General features: G+C 41.1%; 1 protein-coding gene across 1 annotated transcript; it reads left to right on the top strand.

The window, feature by feature from the left end:
* The first annotated feature begins 16 nt into the window (after positions 1 to 16).
* Positions 17 to 14958, top strand: LOC128705488 (uncharacterized). Its single transcript, XM_070081374.1, has 2 exons — positions 17 to 164; positions 10789 to 14958. The coding sequence occupies exons 1-2, from the start codon at positions 51 to 53 to the stop codon at positions 11500 to 11502; spliced, it is 828 nt and encodes a 275-aa protein (XP_069937475.1). The 5' UTR covers positions 17 to 50; the 3' UTR covers positions 11503 to 14958.
* Positions 14959 to 15631: the final 673 nt, after the last annotated feature.

Genomic DNA, 15631 nt, shown 5'->3' with positions numbered 1-15631 from the left:
GACCTTACAGACCAAGGTATGAGTCATGGGATGACCTTACAGACCAAGGTATGAGTCGTGGAAGGACCTTACAGACCAAGCAAGAGAACTCTGGCTGCGCAGTTGGTCGCTGTGATGATCTCTCCAGATATAATATACAAGGAAATATGGCACAGAGAGAGATTGTAAGTTTATTATATGTGTTGCACATTGTTGTTTGTGTATCAATGGTTGATGTTGATGAAGATAAGCGAGTGATAATACTTGAATTACTGCGGAAAGTGGTATATAAGAGGTGTGTCCTGATAGGTTTGTGTTGAAAGATTTTTGGGTGTTGGTAGTTAAGCGGAATTATTATTATTTTTTCTCTGGGGAGCTGTAACTCTTGATCCAGGGAACTGGATCTAGCTTATAATTCCTTGGAATAAGCCTGATATCCTAATATTACCCAGGCGCTGTATAACCCGTACGAGTTTAACGCTTCCCCTTTAAGGATAATAATAATAATAATAATAATAATAATAATAATAATAATATTGAGTGTTATTTAGGGAATCTGCAACTTCTTATTATTTATTATTATTGGTGGAAGTTAATTCTCTAGGGGGTGATAGCACCTGCTGGAATGGTAGGCTTTTGATCCAAGGAAGGGGAGAGTAGGTCTAATTCCTCGGATCAAGCCTCTCGCCAGTATCAAGGAACATCCCAAGAAAAAAATGCCTTTAAAGACGATAATAAAATTGTTTGCTTTAGGATGGTTGTGATGTGACGATGTGCGGGTAATTTGATGTTTTTGATAAATGAGACAATTGTGAAGTATTTTGGCAGCCAGTGAGTTCTTCAGTTAATGCAGGGAAATGTTGGGTGATCAGTCCCTCAGCCTGGAGTTAGTGTGTTCAGTCAATCAGTCTTGATTGATGGTCTGAACACATCTTGATTGATGGTCTGAACACATCTTGATTGATGGTCTGAACACATCTTGATTGATGGTCTGAACACATCTTGATTGATGGTCTGAACACATCTTGATTGATGGTCTGAACACATCTTGATTGATAGACTAAACACATCTTGATTGATGGTCTGAACACATCTTGATTGATGGTCTGAACACATCTTGATTGATAGACTAAACACATCTTGATTGATGGTCTGAACACATCTTGATTGATGGTCTGAACACATCTTGATTGATAGACTAAACACATCTTGATTGATGGTCTGAACACATCTTGATTGATAGACTAAACACATCTTGATTGATGGTCTGAACACATCTTGATTGATGGTCTGAACACATCTTGATTGATAGACTAAACACATCTTGATTGATAGACTAAACACATCTTGATTGATGGTCTGAACACATCTTGATTGATGGTCTGAACACATCTTGATTGATAGACTAAACACATCTTGATTGATGGTCTGAACACATCTTGATTGATGGTCTGAACACATCTTGATTGATAGACTGAACACATCTTGATTGATGGTATAATCACAAACAACACTACAGACCACTGCCCTACCTTTCTCATAAGTAATCTGGGCAAACTGCCACAAGATATTACTAGAGTAACCTTCAGACTACATAACGAGACAACTTCATAGCAGCTCTGAATAACATCGATTGGCAAAATGATATACAGATATGAATGAATGTATAAATAATTTTTTGAAAAAAGCCCAAAGCCTCTGTAACAAACATTGCCCCAAAAAACTAAACAGATCACTGCAAACTGAATTGTTTGCAATCCTAGTGGCGCTAAAGCTAACCTATGACACTGAGCTTGACTCTATCATCATTACTGATTCTATGTCATCATTGAAGGCTCTTGGCTCATATAATGACTCCAACAACATGCTCATTGGGGAAGCCAGGTATAGATGCTCAAAAATTAGGGACAAAGGAATTAATGTACAATTGCTATGGATCCCATCACACATTGGATTACTCCTTCATGATAAAGTTGATATGTTAGCCAAGAAGAGTATCGAGAAGGAGAACGTAGAATATAACTTTGGTATAACTGTGTCTAGCATTAGGAATAATATTAGGAGAGAAGTAAATAATGAAAATGATTGTTATAGGAATGCAGTTAGAAGCCTGAGTAGATCTATAACCCACTATGATAACATGAACGTAGATAAGTATGTTTATGGAGCAACGTGCAATGTGAACACTGACTGATGTTGTAGTGGCCAGGCTTAGGCTTGGTTACAAATACTTCTGGCAGTTTGGGAGACACACAGATGATGATCAAACTAAATGTAAATTATGTAATCAGACATATGGTCACTCTCTTGAAGACTGTGTGCTTAATTGTCCACTTATTGAGGAATACAGAGACAGACAGTATAATAACCTATTTGACATGTCAAGATGAAAATAAGATACCAGATATACTAAGCAAATTTCCTAAATTTGCTTGTAACAGATAAGTGAACTATAGATATGTAGATATAAATCCATATGTATTCCTGTTAACCCTTTGGGGCCTAGGCCTTTTGTGTATCCATATGCTCTTGCACTACCGTCCACAGGATGGATATGGGGTGCACAATAAACTAGCCACTTCGGTGGCAAAATCTAAAATCTAAATCTAAGAGACTGAATAATCCCTGGCTAACACCAAGCATCCTCAAATCCATTAACACAAAACACAAATATGAAAAACAGTATAGAATGGGTCAAATAACTAGAGAACAGTCTAAATGTTATTCTTCAGCACTTACCAGCCTGATAAGAAGATCTAAAAAATGTTATTATGAAAGTAGATTACATAACATCAAAGGTGATATGGAAAAAAACCTGGAAAAAACTATCTGAAATTCTTGGAACTAAAAAGTTATCCAAAATCAAAACAATCAAACTAACAAAATCAGACGACCCCCAACTCACTCCAACAGAAACAGTGAACAGACTCAGTGTTTTCTTCTCCACCATAGGAAAAAATCTAGCGAACAAAATACCAAGCGCAAACACCCATCCATCAGACTACCTCATAGGTACCTACTCAAATATGCTATTCCTAGCTCCAACCAACCCCATAGAAGTTATGCTCATCATAAACACCCTTAAAAGCAAGGCAGGAGACATAAACAACTTGCCTGCATTTATGTACAAAAAAGCTTCTCAAGTATTGTCTCCAATTATTGCAATGCTCTTTAACAAATCCATTGAATCATCTACCTTCCCAGCAATCTTCAAAATAGCGAGGGTCACTCTGATCCACAAAGGAGGTGACCAAGCTGACTTGAATAACTATAGACCAATATCTAACTTACCACTGCTCTCTAAAATCTTTGAAAAATTAGATGGATCTATTCCTACCTTGTCTCACACAACATATTAATAATAATAATATTATTAGTACATATGTATTATAATAATAATAATAATTATTATTATTAATATTATTATTAATTTAGGGCACTTGAGCACAGATCCACTGTATAGCACTGTCTGGATTTTTTGGGTTATCCTAGGTAATTTATACTATGTATGATAACTTCACTTACGTGTACTTGTGAGATACAGAGAGAGAGATACAGAGAGAGATACAGAGAGAGAGATACAGAGAGAGAGAGAGAGATACAGAGAGAGACAGCCACATTCAGTCAGCCAACCAGCCACCCACCCACCCATCCACCCGGCCAAAAACCCACCCACCCGGCCATTGGCCACCCACCCAGCCACCCACCCACCCAGCCAGCCACCCACCCACCAGGCCACCCACCAGGCCACCCACCAGGCCACTCACCAGGCCACCCACCAGGCCACCCACCCGGCCAGCCAGCCGAATACGTATTACACATGTTCCAGAGTTGTTTCTCTTTACTTAGGGTATAGGTTATACAGTGGACCCCCGGTATTCGATATTAATCCGTTCCTGAGAGCTCATCGAATACCGAAAATATCAAAAAGCGAATCAATTTTCCCCATAAGAAATAATGGAAATCAAATTAATCCGTGCAAGACACCCAAAAGTATGAAAAAGAATTTTTTTTACCACATGAAATATTAATTTTAATACACACAAACTGAAGAAGACATGCACAGTTACATGACACTTACCTTTATTGAAGATCTGGTGTTGATTGATGGGATGGGAGGAGGGTAGAGCGTGGATGGTGTTAGTGTTTAGAAGGGGAATCCCCTTCCATTAGGACTTGAGGTAGCAAGTCCTTTTCCGGGGTTACTTCCCTTCTTCTTTTAATGCCACTAGGACCAGCTTGAGAGTCACTGGACCTCTGTCGCACAACAAATCTATCCATAGAGCTCTGTACCTCCCGTTCCTTTACGATTTGTCTAAAATGGGCCACAACATTGTCATTGTAATAGTCACCAGCATGGCTTGCAATAGCTGTGTTAGGGTGATTTTTATCCATAAAGGTTTGCACTTCAACCCACTGTGTACACATTTCCTTAATTTTTGAAGTAGGCACAATGGATTCCACAACTGGCATAGGCTTCTCAGGGTTAGCCCCAAACCCTTCAAAATCTTTCTTAATTTCCATACTAATTCTCACCCTTTTTACCACAGGGTTGGCACTAGAAGCTTTCTTGGGGCCCATGGTGACTTATTTTGCAGAAACAAGCACCAAAAACAGTGATAATATGGATAATATGGAATGTACCGAATGTATCCTTAGATGCGCGCACACTGGCTGGCTTGTAAAAACTGGCACACAAGGGGCAGTTCAGGCCACACGTGGACAGGTCTCGTATGAATCGTATCGAATACCGGGTTTTCAATCGGATACCGAGGCAAAATTTTTGCCTTAAAATGCATCGAATACCGATGCCATCGAATACCGGGGGTCCACTGTACTACATTCTGGCAGGATGACACTACCAGTGGTATTCTCGCATTCCACTGTGTCGACAATACATGAAGATAACAGTAACATATGATACTGTATGCGATGTAAAATTTACAATACAGTTCACTACCATGTATACATTATATACAGTACATAAATAATTAAAATATAACAATAGAGTTTACCTGGAGTTTACCTGGAGAGAGTTCCGGGGGTCAACGCCCCCGCGGCCCGGTCTGAGACCAGGCCTCCTGGTGGATCAGAGCCTGATCAACCAGGCTGTTGCTGCTGGCTGCACGCAAACCAACGTACGAGCCACAGCCCGGCTGGTCAGGAACTGACTTTAGGTGCTTGTCCAGTGCCAGCTTGAAGACTGCCAGGGGTCTGTTGGTAATCCCCCTTATGTGTGCTGGGAGGCAGTTGAACAGTCTCGGGCCCCTGACACTTATTGTATGGTCTCTTAACGTGCTAGTGACACCCCTGCTTTTCATTGGGGGGATGGTGCATCGTCTGCCAAGTCTTTTGCTTTCGTAGTGAGTGATTTTCGTGTGCAAGTTCGGTACTAGTCCCTCTAGGATTTTCCAGGTGTATATAATCATGTATCTTTCCCTCCTGCGTTCCAGGGAATACAGGTTTAGGAACCTCAAGCGCTCCCAATAATTGAGGTGTTTTATCTCCGTTATGCGCGCCGTGAAAGTTCTCTGTACATTTTCTAGGTCGGCAATTTCACCTGCCTTGAAAGGTGCTGTCAGTGTGCAGCAATATTCCAGCCTAGATAGAACAAGTGACCTGAAGAGTGTCATCATGGGCTTGGCCTCCCTAGTTTTGAAGGTTCTCATTATCCATCCTGTCATTTTTCTAGCAGATGCGATTGATACAATGTTATGGTCCTTGAAGGTGAGATCCTCCGACATGATCACTCCCAGGTCTTTGACGTTGGTGTTTCGCTCTATTTTGTGGCCAGAATTTGTTTTGTACTCTGATGAAGATTTAATTTCCTCATGTTTACCATATCTGAGTAATTGAAATTTCTCATCGTTGAACTTCATATTGTTTTCTGCAGCCCACTGAAAGATTTGGTTGATGTCTGCCTGGAGCTTTGCAGTGTCTGCAATGGAAGACACTGTCATGCAGATTCGGGTGTCATCTGCAAAGGAAGACACGGTGCTGTGGCTGACATCCTTGTCTATGTCGGATATAAGGATGAGGAACAAGATGGGAGCGAGTACTGTGCCTTGTGGAACAGAGCTTTTCACCGTAGCTGCCTCGGACTTTACTCTGTTGACGACTACTCTCTGTGTTCTGTTAGTGAGGAAATTATAGATCCATCGACCGACTTTTCCTGTTATTCCTTTAGCACGCATTTTGTGCGCTATTACGCCATGGTCACACTTGTCGAAGGCTTTTGCAAAGTCTGTATATATTACATCTGCATTCTTTTTGTCTTCTAGTGCATTTAGGACCTTGTCGTAGTGGTCCAATAGTTGAGACAGACAGGAGCGACCTGTTCTAAACCCATGTTGCCCTGGGTTGTGTAACTGATGGGTTTCTAGATGCGTGGTGATCTTGCTTCTTAGGACCCTTTCAAAGATTTTTATGATATGGGATGTTAGTGCTATTGGTCTGTAGTTCTTTGCTGTTGCTTTACTGCCCCCTTTGTGGAGTGGGGCTATGTCTGTTGTTTTTAGTAACTGTGGGACGACCCCCGTGTCCATGCTCCCTCTCCATAGGATGGAAAAGGCTCGTGATAGGGGCTTCTTGCAGTTCTTGATGAACACAGAGTTCCATGAGTCTGGCCCTGGGGCAGAGTGCATGGGCATGTCATTTATCGCCTGTTCGAAGTCATTTGGCGTCAGGATAACATCGGATAGGCTTGTGTTAGTCAAATTTTGTGGCTCTCTCATAAAAAATTCATTTTGATCTTCGACTCTCAGTCTGGTTAGCGGCTTGCTAAAAACTGAGTCATATTGGGACTTGAGTAGCTCACTCATTTCCTTGCTGTCATCTGTGTAGGACCCATCTTGTTTAAGTAGGGGCCCAATACTGGACGTTGTTCTCGATTTTGATTTGGCATAGGAGAAGAAATACTTTGGGTTTCTTTCGATTTCATTTATGGCTTTTAGTTCTTCCCGCGATTCCTGACTCCTAAAGGATTCTTTTAGCTTAAGTTCGATGCTTGCTATTTCTCTGACCAGTGTCTCCCTACGCATTTCAGATATATTGACCTCTTTTAGCCGCTCTGTTATTCTTTTCCGTCGCCTGTAAAGGGAGCGCCTGTCTCTTTCTGTTTTACATCTACTCCTCCTTTTTCTTAGAGGAATAAGCCTTGTGCATACATCGAGTGCCACCGAGTTAATCTGTTCTAGGCATAAGTTGGGGTCTGTGTTGCTTAGTATATCTTCCCAGCTTATATCGGTTAGGACTTGGTTTACTTGGTCCCACTTTATGTTTTTGTTATTGAAGTTGAATTTGGTGAATGCTCCCTCGTGACTAATCTCATTATGGCGGTCTGGGGCTCCGCGCATACATGACTGAACCTCAATTATGTTGTGATCTGAGTATATTGTTTTTGATATGGTGATATTTCTTATCAGATCATCATTGTTAGTGAAGATGAGGTCTAGTGTATTCTCCAGTCTAGTAGGCTCTATTATTTGCTGGTTTAAATTGAATTTTGTGCAGAGATTTAAAAGCTCGCGTGAGTGTGAGTTTTCATCAGAGCTGCCTCCTGGTGTTATTACTGCAACAATATTATTTGCTATATTCCTCCATTTTAGGTGCCTTAAGTTGAAATCCCCCAGGAGCAAGATGTTGGGTGAAGGAGCTGGAAGGTTTTCCAGACAGTGGTCAATTTTTAACAGCTGTTCCTGGAATTGCTGGGATGTTGCATCCGGAGGCTTGTAGACTATCACAATGACTAGGTTTTGGTTCTCGACCTTTACTGCTAAAACTTCCACTACATCATTTGAGGCATTTAGCAGTTCTGTGCAAACAAGTGACTCTGCAATGTACAGGCCAACCCCCCCCTTTTGCCTGTTCACTCTGTCACATCTGTATAGGTTGTAACCTGGGATCCATATTTCGTTGTCCAAGTGATCCTTTATGTGGGTCTCAGTGAAAGCCGCGAACATTGCCTTTGCCTCTGCAAGCAGTCCACGGATGAAAGGTATTTTGTTGTTTGTTGCTGGCTTTAGACCCTGTATATTTGCAAAGAAGAATGTTATCGGACTGGTGGTATTGTTGGTACTGGGGGGGGATTTTTTTTCCGGCATTAGTATCTGTATCTGTTGGTTTGGAGTGGAGGCCATCGACTTTGGTTCCACTCCAGGAATGACTGGATTTGGTGTACGATTTCTGCCATTTCCTGCCAGTTTTTTTTCCTTCCTGGCACTAAAAAACCTCTCCCCCTTGAGTGGCTGTGGCTACCCAGGTTTTCCCATGGCCTGGATGTTTTGTATCTTTTTGTCCCCTTTAGATGGTATGCCTGGCAATTCAAGTTATAGCACAGTCTTTCCTGTACTGAAGAGGGACACAGTTCAGGGTGAAAAAGCTTACAGGAAGGGAGTTTGCATTTTCCTGTTGTCATATGGGCATGGCATTTCCTAGGGTGGTCATAGTTGCACGTCCCATCTGTTTTTCCAGATTTCCCATGCCAGCAGATACCGAGTGCATAGTATGTGCACAGGCTTGGTTTCCGTTTGCCTTGGGTTTCTGTGACTGTATTCCCTGTTGGTGCATGTTTCCCTGTCTTACTTCTATCCTCCCTAGCACCAACAATGGAGCTCCCACCAGTTGTTTTTGGTAATATATCCTCACTATTGCTAGTGGAGTCCTCTTGTTTGCTATTTCCTGCGGTATTTCTAGTTTGCAATATTGGTTTTATCTTATCTTTGACTACACTTGTTTCCCTACTATGGCTCCTGTCCCCTATGAGGTCATTTATATGTATTCCTTCCTGCGTATAATTCCCGACTACCTGGACAAAATCTCCAGCTTCACCATTACTGTCTCCCAGGACAGCATCTCCAGCTTCCCCATTACTGTCTCCCAGGACAGCATCTCCAGCTTCACCATTACTGTCTCCCAGGACAGCACCTCTAGCTTCACCATTACTGTCTCCCAGGACAGCACCTCCAGCTTCCCCATTACTGTCTCCCAGGACAGCACTATCAGCCCCCCATTTACTGACTACCAGGACATCATCTCCAGCCTTACAGTTTCTGACTACATGGCCAGTATCAAGGGCAGTACCATTCAGCCCGGACTTTTTATGTTCCCATCTGTTGTAGAAAGCTTCCAGGTTTTCTATGAAAGCAGCTTTGATGTTGACCTCTTTTAATACCCTTGTGATTTTAGTCCACAGATTTATCTCATTTGGGCATACCCAAAAACACTTCCCTGTTTTAATACTGCTTGTAGCTAGTTCTTGGATATCTGCACAAGGGGCGTGACACCAATTTCCACAGAAATGACAATTTATGCATGTGGAAGCCCGTTTGTTTGACTGACCACAGACTACACACAGCTTCATAATGATTTGAATGGTTGATTTACTGCAATTCTACTAGCAACCTCTTGAATATTCTATTAATAACCTGCTAGGTGGTGCACAACGAAACCGTTTGAAACCAGTCCAGGGTTCGGACCAGTCAAGGGTTCGGACCAGTCAAGGGTTCGGACCAGTCAAGGGTTCGGACCAGTCTATCTGATCTGATCAGTGGGCCACTTATTTAAACCATACTGGTCGGTGATTTGAGCTAACACATGAAGGATCTACTGGAAATTATCTACCCGAGTAATATGTGATTTGATTGATACAAAAGTATAACCTGCGTGTTGAAGAGCCGGTGACTGCTGGCACTCCTACAATGATGAACGGTCGACCTCCACCCTTGTTTATCAATCGCTGTATCTAGCTTCTCTATTTTTTTTTCTTCTCCACCACAATAAATGCTATATTATCACTATAGTTGACTGGTGCAAATTTTGGAGGAAGGACGCTTTTTCTGTAGTAATAATTGCTACTCGTTCTGTATATTGCGACCGCTGGTAATATGAATATATGAAATTCACAGTAACGTCTGGTATTTCAAGAAAAAGAAACTAATGAAAGTCACTCCACTCCACTAAGTACCATTATAATACTGGTTAGTTGCTACTACAACACTGTATTCTGCTATTCACTGGTATCACTAGATTATATGCGAGTACACTAGCAGGCCAGGAAGATTATTAAAAACAGCTGACCTGTGGTAAGTTTCTGGCGACTTCTGGCACCTGCCTCTATAGGCTTATCACTTCATTTACAAATTCACCTGTTTTCAAATGACACTTTAGCCTTTATCATCAATATACTAGGGAGCCACTGTAGTATACACTATACACTATGTATACTCAATGCTTTCAGGGAGACTTTCTTTCCTCTGACACAACGTTCAATTATTATTATTTTTTTCACACGGGAAACAGGCCTATGATTCCCCTCTGGCAGTAAACTCTGCTAGGAAGTGCACACTAATTCTCCTTTTTTGACTCAGTATATAATGTTTTCCGCCCAAGATTGGTTCCAGGCGCTAGAGGGATGTATCGTATAGGATTGATGACACAAATTAAAGTTCTAGCACGTAAGAGCGACCGTGAAAACACCAGAAAACCGGGAGCACAACGAGGCACGCTGACTCTGTCACGCTACACGAAATTATGGTAAATTATGGTAAAAAGAATGAAATAATGATTGTACATTACAGTACTATGTAGGTAGTTTATATAGGAAAGTTTTGACATTATGCCCTTTCCAATATGTCGGCAATTTTCAAAGGTTCGACTTACGTCCATTTTGACTTACGACCGGTTGGTCGGAACCAAGCTTGGTCGTAAGTCGGATGGTAGGTGTATACAGTATGTATATGTACATGTATGTTTATATGTATGATCATAAATATATATATGTATATTTATATTTTTTTTCTTGCTCCACAGGTTGATTGTGTGTATATTAGAGCTCCAATATATCATTTCTTTAGAAATGGTTGCGTGCCAGCTCTCGCCCATATTGTTGTACAACGTTTAAAATGTGCCGAGTTTGTCATTAGTTTACCTAAAGATTCTCAAGGGCCTTCTGATCATAAAGATATTTATAGTATGAATTTTTACGATTTTTTGAAAATAGTTCACCAGAAAGGCAAAAAACTAGAACAAAAGCGTAAAAAAGAAGAACGGAAGACAGTGCCTCCTGGAGGTGGTAGAGATGCCAGAAGTCAGGAGGCATCCTCTGTATGTAGCTCACTCCTTAACAACCTTAAGGAAAATGAGGATATACTTAGTAAGGTCTTTATGTTTCAGTTGCTTACATCAACATGCAATGATGAAGCATTGAAACACATCAAAGAGTTGGATTTAACCTTTCTTCTCTATCTTCTGACCAATGATATTCTGCAATTTCCATTGGATCAGAATCTTTTTGAGGCTATTAATCAGATAAAAAAAATTAGAAATGATGTGTTTCACAAGGGATCAAGCTATAAGTTTCATGATGTGGTTTATACTTTAAACTTGTTAAGTGATGCCACACAAGAAATATATAATTATTCTGGTGTAAATACAAACATTGACAAAATGAAGCAGGAATCTTTGAAAGAAATAGATAAGAGAGGTGACCAGTTTTCTACTCAAATTTTTGGTAAGTTGAATTAAAGCTTTTTTTTTTTATATTTGCTTTATTTGTGATAATTTTAAAATAATAATATTTTCAGCTTGATGCAGTTTGCACAGTGATAGTTGACATTTAGTGGTGCATGCAGAGTTTGCACAGAGATGGTTGACATTTAGTGGTGCATGCAGAGTTTGCACAGTGATGGTTGACATTTAGTGGTGCATGCAGAGTTTGCACAGTGATGGTTGACATTTAGTGGTGCATGCAGAGTTTGCACAGTGATGGTTGACATTTAGTGGTGCATGCAGAGTTTGCACAGTGATGGTTGACATTTAGTGGTGCATGCAGAGTTTGCACAGTGATGGTTGACATTTAGTGGTGCATGCAGAGTTTGCACAGCGATGGTTAACATTTAGTGGTGCATGCAGAGTTTGCACAGAGATGGTTGACATTTAGTGGTGCATGCAGAGTTTGTACAGTGATGGTTGACATTTAGTGGTGCATGCAGAGTTTGCACAGAGATGGTTGACATTTAGTGGTGCATGCAGAGTTTGTACAGAGATGGTTGACATTTAGTGGTGCATGCAGAGTTTGCACAGCGATGGTTGACATTTAGTGGTGCATGCAGAGTTTGCACAGAGATGGTTAACATTTAGTGGTGCATGCAGAGTTTGCACAGCGATGGTTAACATTTAGTGGTGCATGCAGAGTTTGCACAGTGATGGTTGACATTTAGTGGTGCATGCAGAGTTTGCACAGAGATGGTTAACATTTAGTGGTGCATGCAGAGTTTGCACAGAGATGATTGACATTTAGTGGTGCATGCAGAGTTTGCACAGCGATGGTTAACATTTAGTGGTGCATGCAGAGTTTGCACAGAGATGGTTGACATTTAGTGGTGCATGCAGAGTTTGCACAGAGATGGTTGACATTTAGTGGTGCATGCAGAGTTTGCACAGAGATGGTTGACATTTAGTGGTGCATGCAGAGTTTGCACAGAGATGGTTGACATTTAGTGGTGCATGCAGAGTTTGCACAGAGATGGTTGACATTTAGTGGTGCATGCAGAAAGCTCATAGTTATGCATTAATTTTTTCTTGATAACTATACTGCACCTTTTTTTTAATCTTCATTCCTCCATTTTTGTGGCCTAATTTTATGGTGAAATTAATATCACTTTCTAGTGACGTAGAATATGTATATGAATAGACAGAAGGATGGACAAGAGGCGTGGATCGCAGTCCATAAATTAACAGTCCGATACTTTGCTGTCTCGGCCGCCCGAGCTTCTAAAAGGAAGGACTTGGACCATGGTTCATGCTCCTCTTCATCCTTCTCTTTATTCAGTGACATATTTATTACAACTGATTTCATAGAGTACAGTGGAATTTTAGCACTCGAATTTAATTTAATGGTTCCAGAAGGCTGTTTGAGTGCTGAGCTGTTCAAGTACAAAATGAATTTTTCAAATTTATACAAAAAATATAAAAACACCAAAAATTGTGAAGAAACACGAAATGGCTTATAGTGGAGTTCTGGCAGGTCATGTTTGTTTAATCGAGTGCCAAGCAGACGATTGACTACTGAGCGATTTGTTTACCGAACAAAGCATTTGAATACCGAATTGTTTGAGTGCAGAGCTGTTTGAGTACTGAGGTTCCATTATATGTAGCTGAAAATATACGTGTGTGTAAATATTGAGAACTTCCAAGTTTCTTCTACTTACACTGAGGTCACACTACACATGCATGTACAAGCATATATATACAGCCTCTCCTCACTTAATGACAAGAGTTCCGTTCTTAAGACCACATCGTTAAACGAATTGTAATTACTAATTGAAATACTGTTAGTATATGTTTTCTACTATGTACCTCAATATTATAAATCTAATTAAGCACTTCAGTTACCTAACTTTTATATCAGTATGCAATAAAGTACAGTGGACCCTCAAGTTTCAGCAGCCTCGACTTTCATGAAATTCGACCTTGGGCGAGTTTTTTTGGCAAAATTTGGCCTCGAGTTTTGTGATTAGACTCGTGTTTCGGCGACCGTCCGGTACTCGTCCGCCCATCACTGCACACACCAAGCCAGTCTCCCACACCATTCATGCTCGGTGTGCCATTGTTTACAACACGTGACCATCACCCCGTAGGTTCATACAGTGCATTTCATAATAATCCATTGTTTTTTTGTGCTTGCAACTGCTAAATAAGTCATCCTGGACCCAAGGAAAGCTAGTGCAAGCCCTTTGGTAAATAAAGTGAGGAACACGATCCAGAGGGATTTTGAAAGGTTTGAGTATTTGCAATCTGTTTTGTAAGCATACTTGCACCTTTTGCAACAACAGGTTCCTTGATTGCCTTTTTGTTGGCCAAGATAGTAGTGATGGTTGAATGGGGTTTGTTATATAACCTTTCCAACTCCGAGAGATGCACTCCACTCATACCTTGCAATTATCTCTTTCTTTAGTTTGATAGTACACTCACCCTTTTTACCACAGGGTTGGCACTAGAAGCTTTCTTCGGGCCCATGGTGGCTTATTTAGCAGTTACAAGCACTAAAAACTGGAATAATACAAAATATCTCGCAGGTATGCGTGGAATCGTCCTCACTGGCTTTGTAAACAATGACACACTGGCTGGTACACAGAGTGAGTGGCCGGGCCCGCTCAGGCCACGCGGACACGTTTGGGATGAAAGCCCTTAGCCAAGTTATTTGGCATTAGCTGAGCCAATATTTTTAAGCCAAAGTGAGCCGTTCGCCGATTTTGGCGCTAACTGATGAAGCCTTTACCCAAGGGTCCACTGTATTTATAAAACCTAAATTTGAATTTACCCAAGGTTTTAGCAGTGATAGGACCTTGGGTAAAGGGATGGGGACTGTAGTGGCAGGCTTCCTTGTGAAGAACATTGTGATGGGCTACTCAGACCATTTCTTCATATCTACAAACAGTTTTGTAGGGAATTATGCCTCTATCAGTGTCGTTCATCACCTTCAAAGTCCTCAACATAAATATGATTTGGCGACTGGGAATTTGGCGGCTTGGAATTCACGAATGTTCAAAGCCTGTGAAAGTGGAAATTGCGAATGTTGATTGAGACCTGTATTATGTAAACCTGTGATGAATGGTTTAGAAAACCATTGTCGGTTTTCTAAACCATTCATCACATCTGTCAGACACGGCAACATCATGGGATCTTGGTACAAAGACTTCAACGCTTGCCCAACCTTTGGACGACAACCTACTTACACTAGTGGCAGGTCCCACTGTGATCCCGCCTCCTCCTGCTTCACTTCATCTGACTGCAGTATATAAGCCACCTCTCTGGCCCTATGCTGCATTTCCTACAAGAGTGATGGACTGAACACATCGATTCCAGGTTCAGGGACTGATTACCTCAAACTTCTCCTCTCCTTACCCATTTCTTCTTTGTATTGGACTGATGAAGCCACTGTGTGGCGAAACGTTTCTTCAATAAAGATTCCCATGTGTTGCATAAGTGTCTCAATTCTTCATTATGTAAACCACACATTATAAGCTGTGCAAGGAAATAAACATTTTCATTTTCATTTCATTCTCATTTTTGAACATGTATGAATGAATGCTGGGATGGGGGCGGCGGGAGCGTTGGGTGGCAGGGGATGGCAGTAGGTCTTCCCTGCAGACTCACAACAGGGCGGCAGCTTGAGCTGGGGAAATTTTTTCTGACCCTGCAAACAAAACCGAGTTTAGTTAATTTTAAGAAGTGTTGCATAAAATTAAGAAAAAGAGGATGAATAAGTATACAAGATATGATGTAGGGTGTAATGACAGTAGTTTGTTGGACTACGTATTTGTAGATAAATGACTGTTGAGTAGACTTCAGAATGTACATGTTTATAGAGGGGCCACAGACATATCAGATCACTATTTAGTTGTAGCTGCAGTGAGAGTAACAGGTATATGGGATACAAGGAAAATAGAAGCAGCATGTAAGAGAGAGGTAAAGGTTTATAAACTAAAGGAGGAGGGAGTTAGGGTAAGATATAAACAACTACTGAAGAATGGATGGGCTAGTGAGAGAATAAGCAGTAGGGCTGAAGATGTATGGGGTAGGTTTAAGAATGTAATGTTAGAGTGTTCAGCAGAAGTTTATGGTTACAGGAAAGTAGGTGCAGGATTGGTGG

This window comes from Cherax quadricarinatus, unplaced genomic scaffold (assembly GCF_038502225.1).
Source record: "Cherax quadricarinatus isolate ZL_2023a unplaced genomic scaffold, ASM3850222v1 Contig2509, whole genome shotgun sequence".
Lineage (NCBI taxonomy): Eukaryota > Metazoa > Arthropoda > Malacostraca > Decapoda > Parastacidae > Cherax > Cherax quadricarinatus.
This window is presented reverse-complemented; position numbering and strand designations above follow the sequence as displayed.

Excerpts from the sequence above, each read along its gene's own strand:
- LOC128705488 (XM_070081374.1), top strand. The coding sequence starts at position 51 with ATGAGTCGTGGAAGGACCTTACAGACCAAGCAAGAGAACTCTGGCTGC. Across the intron at positions 165-10,788 it reads ATATGGCACAGAGAGAGATT|GTTGATTGTGTGTATATTAG; the intron begins GTAAGTTTATTA and ends CTTGCTCCACAG.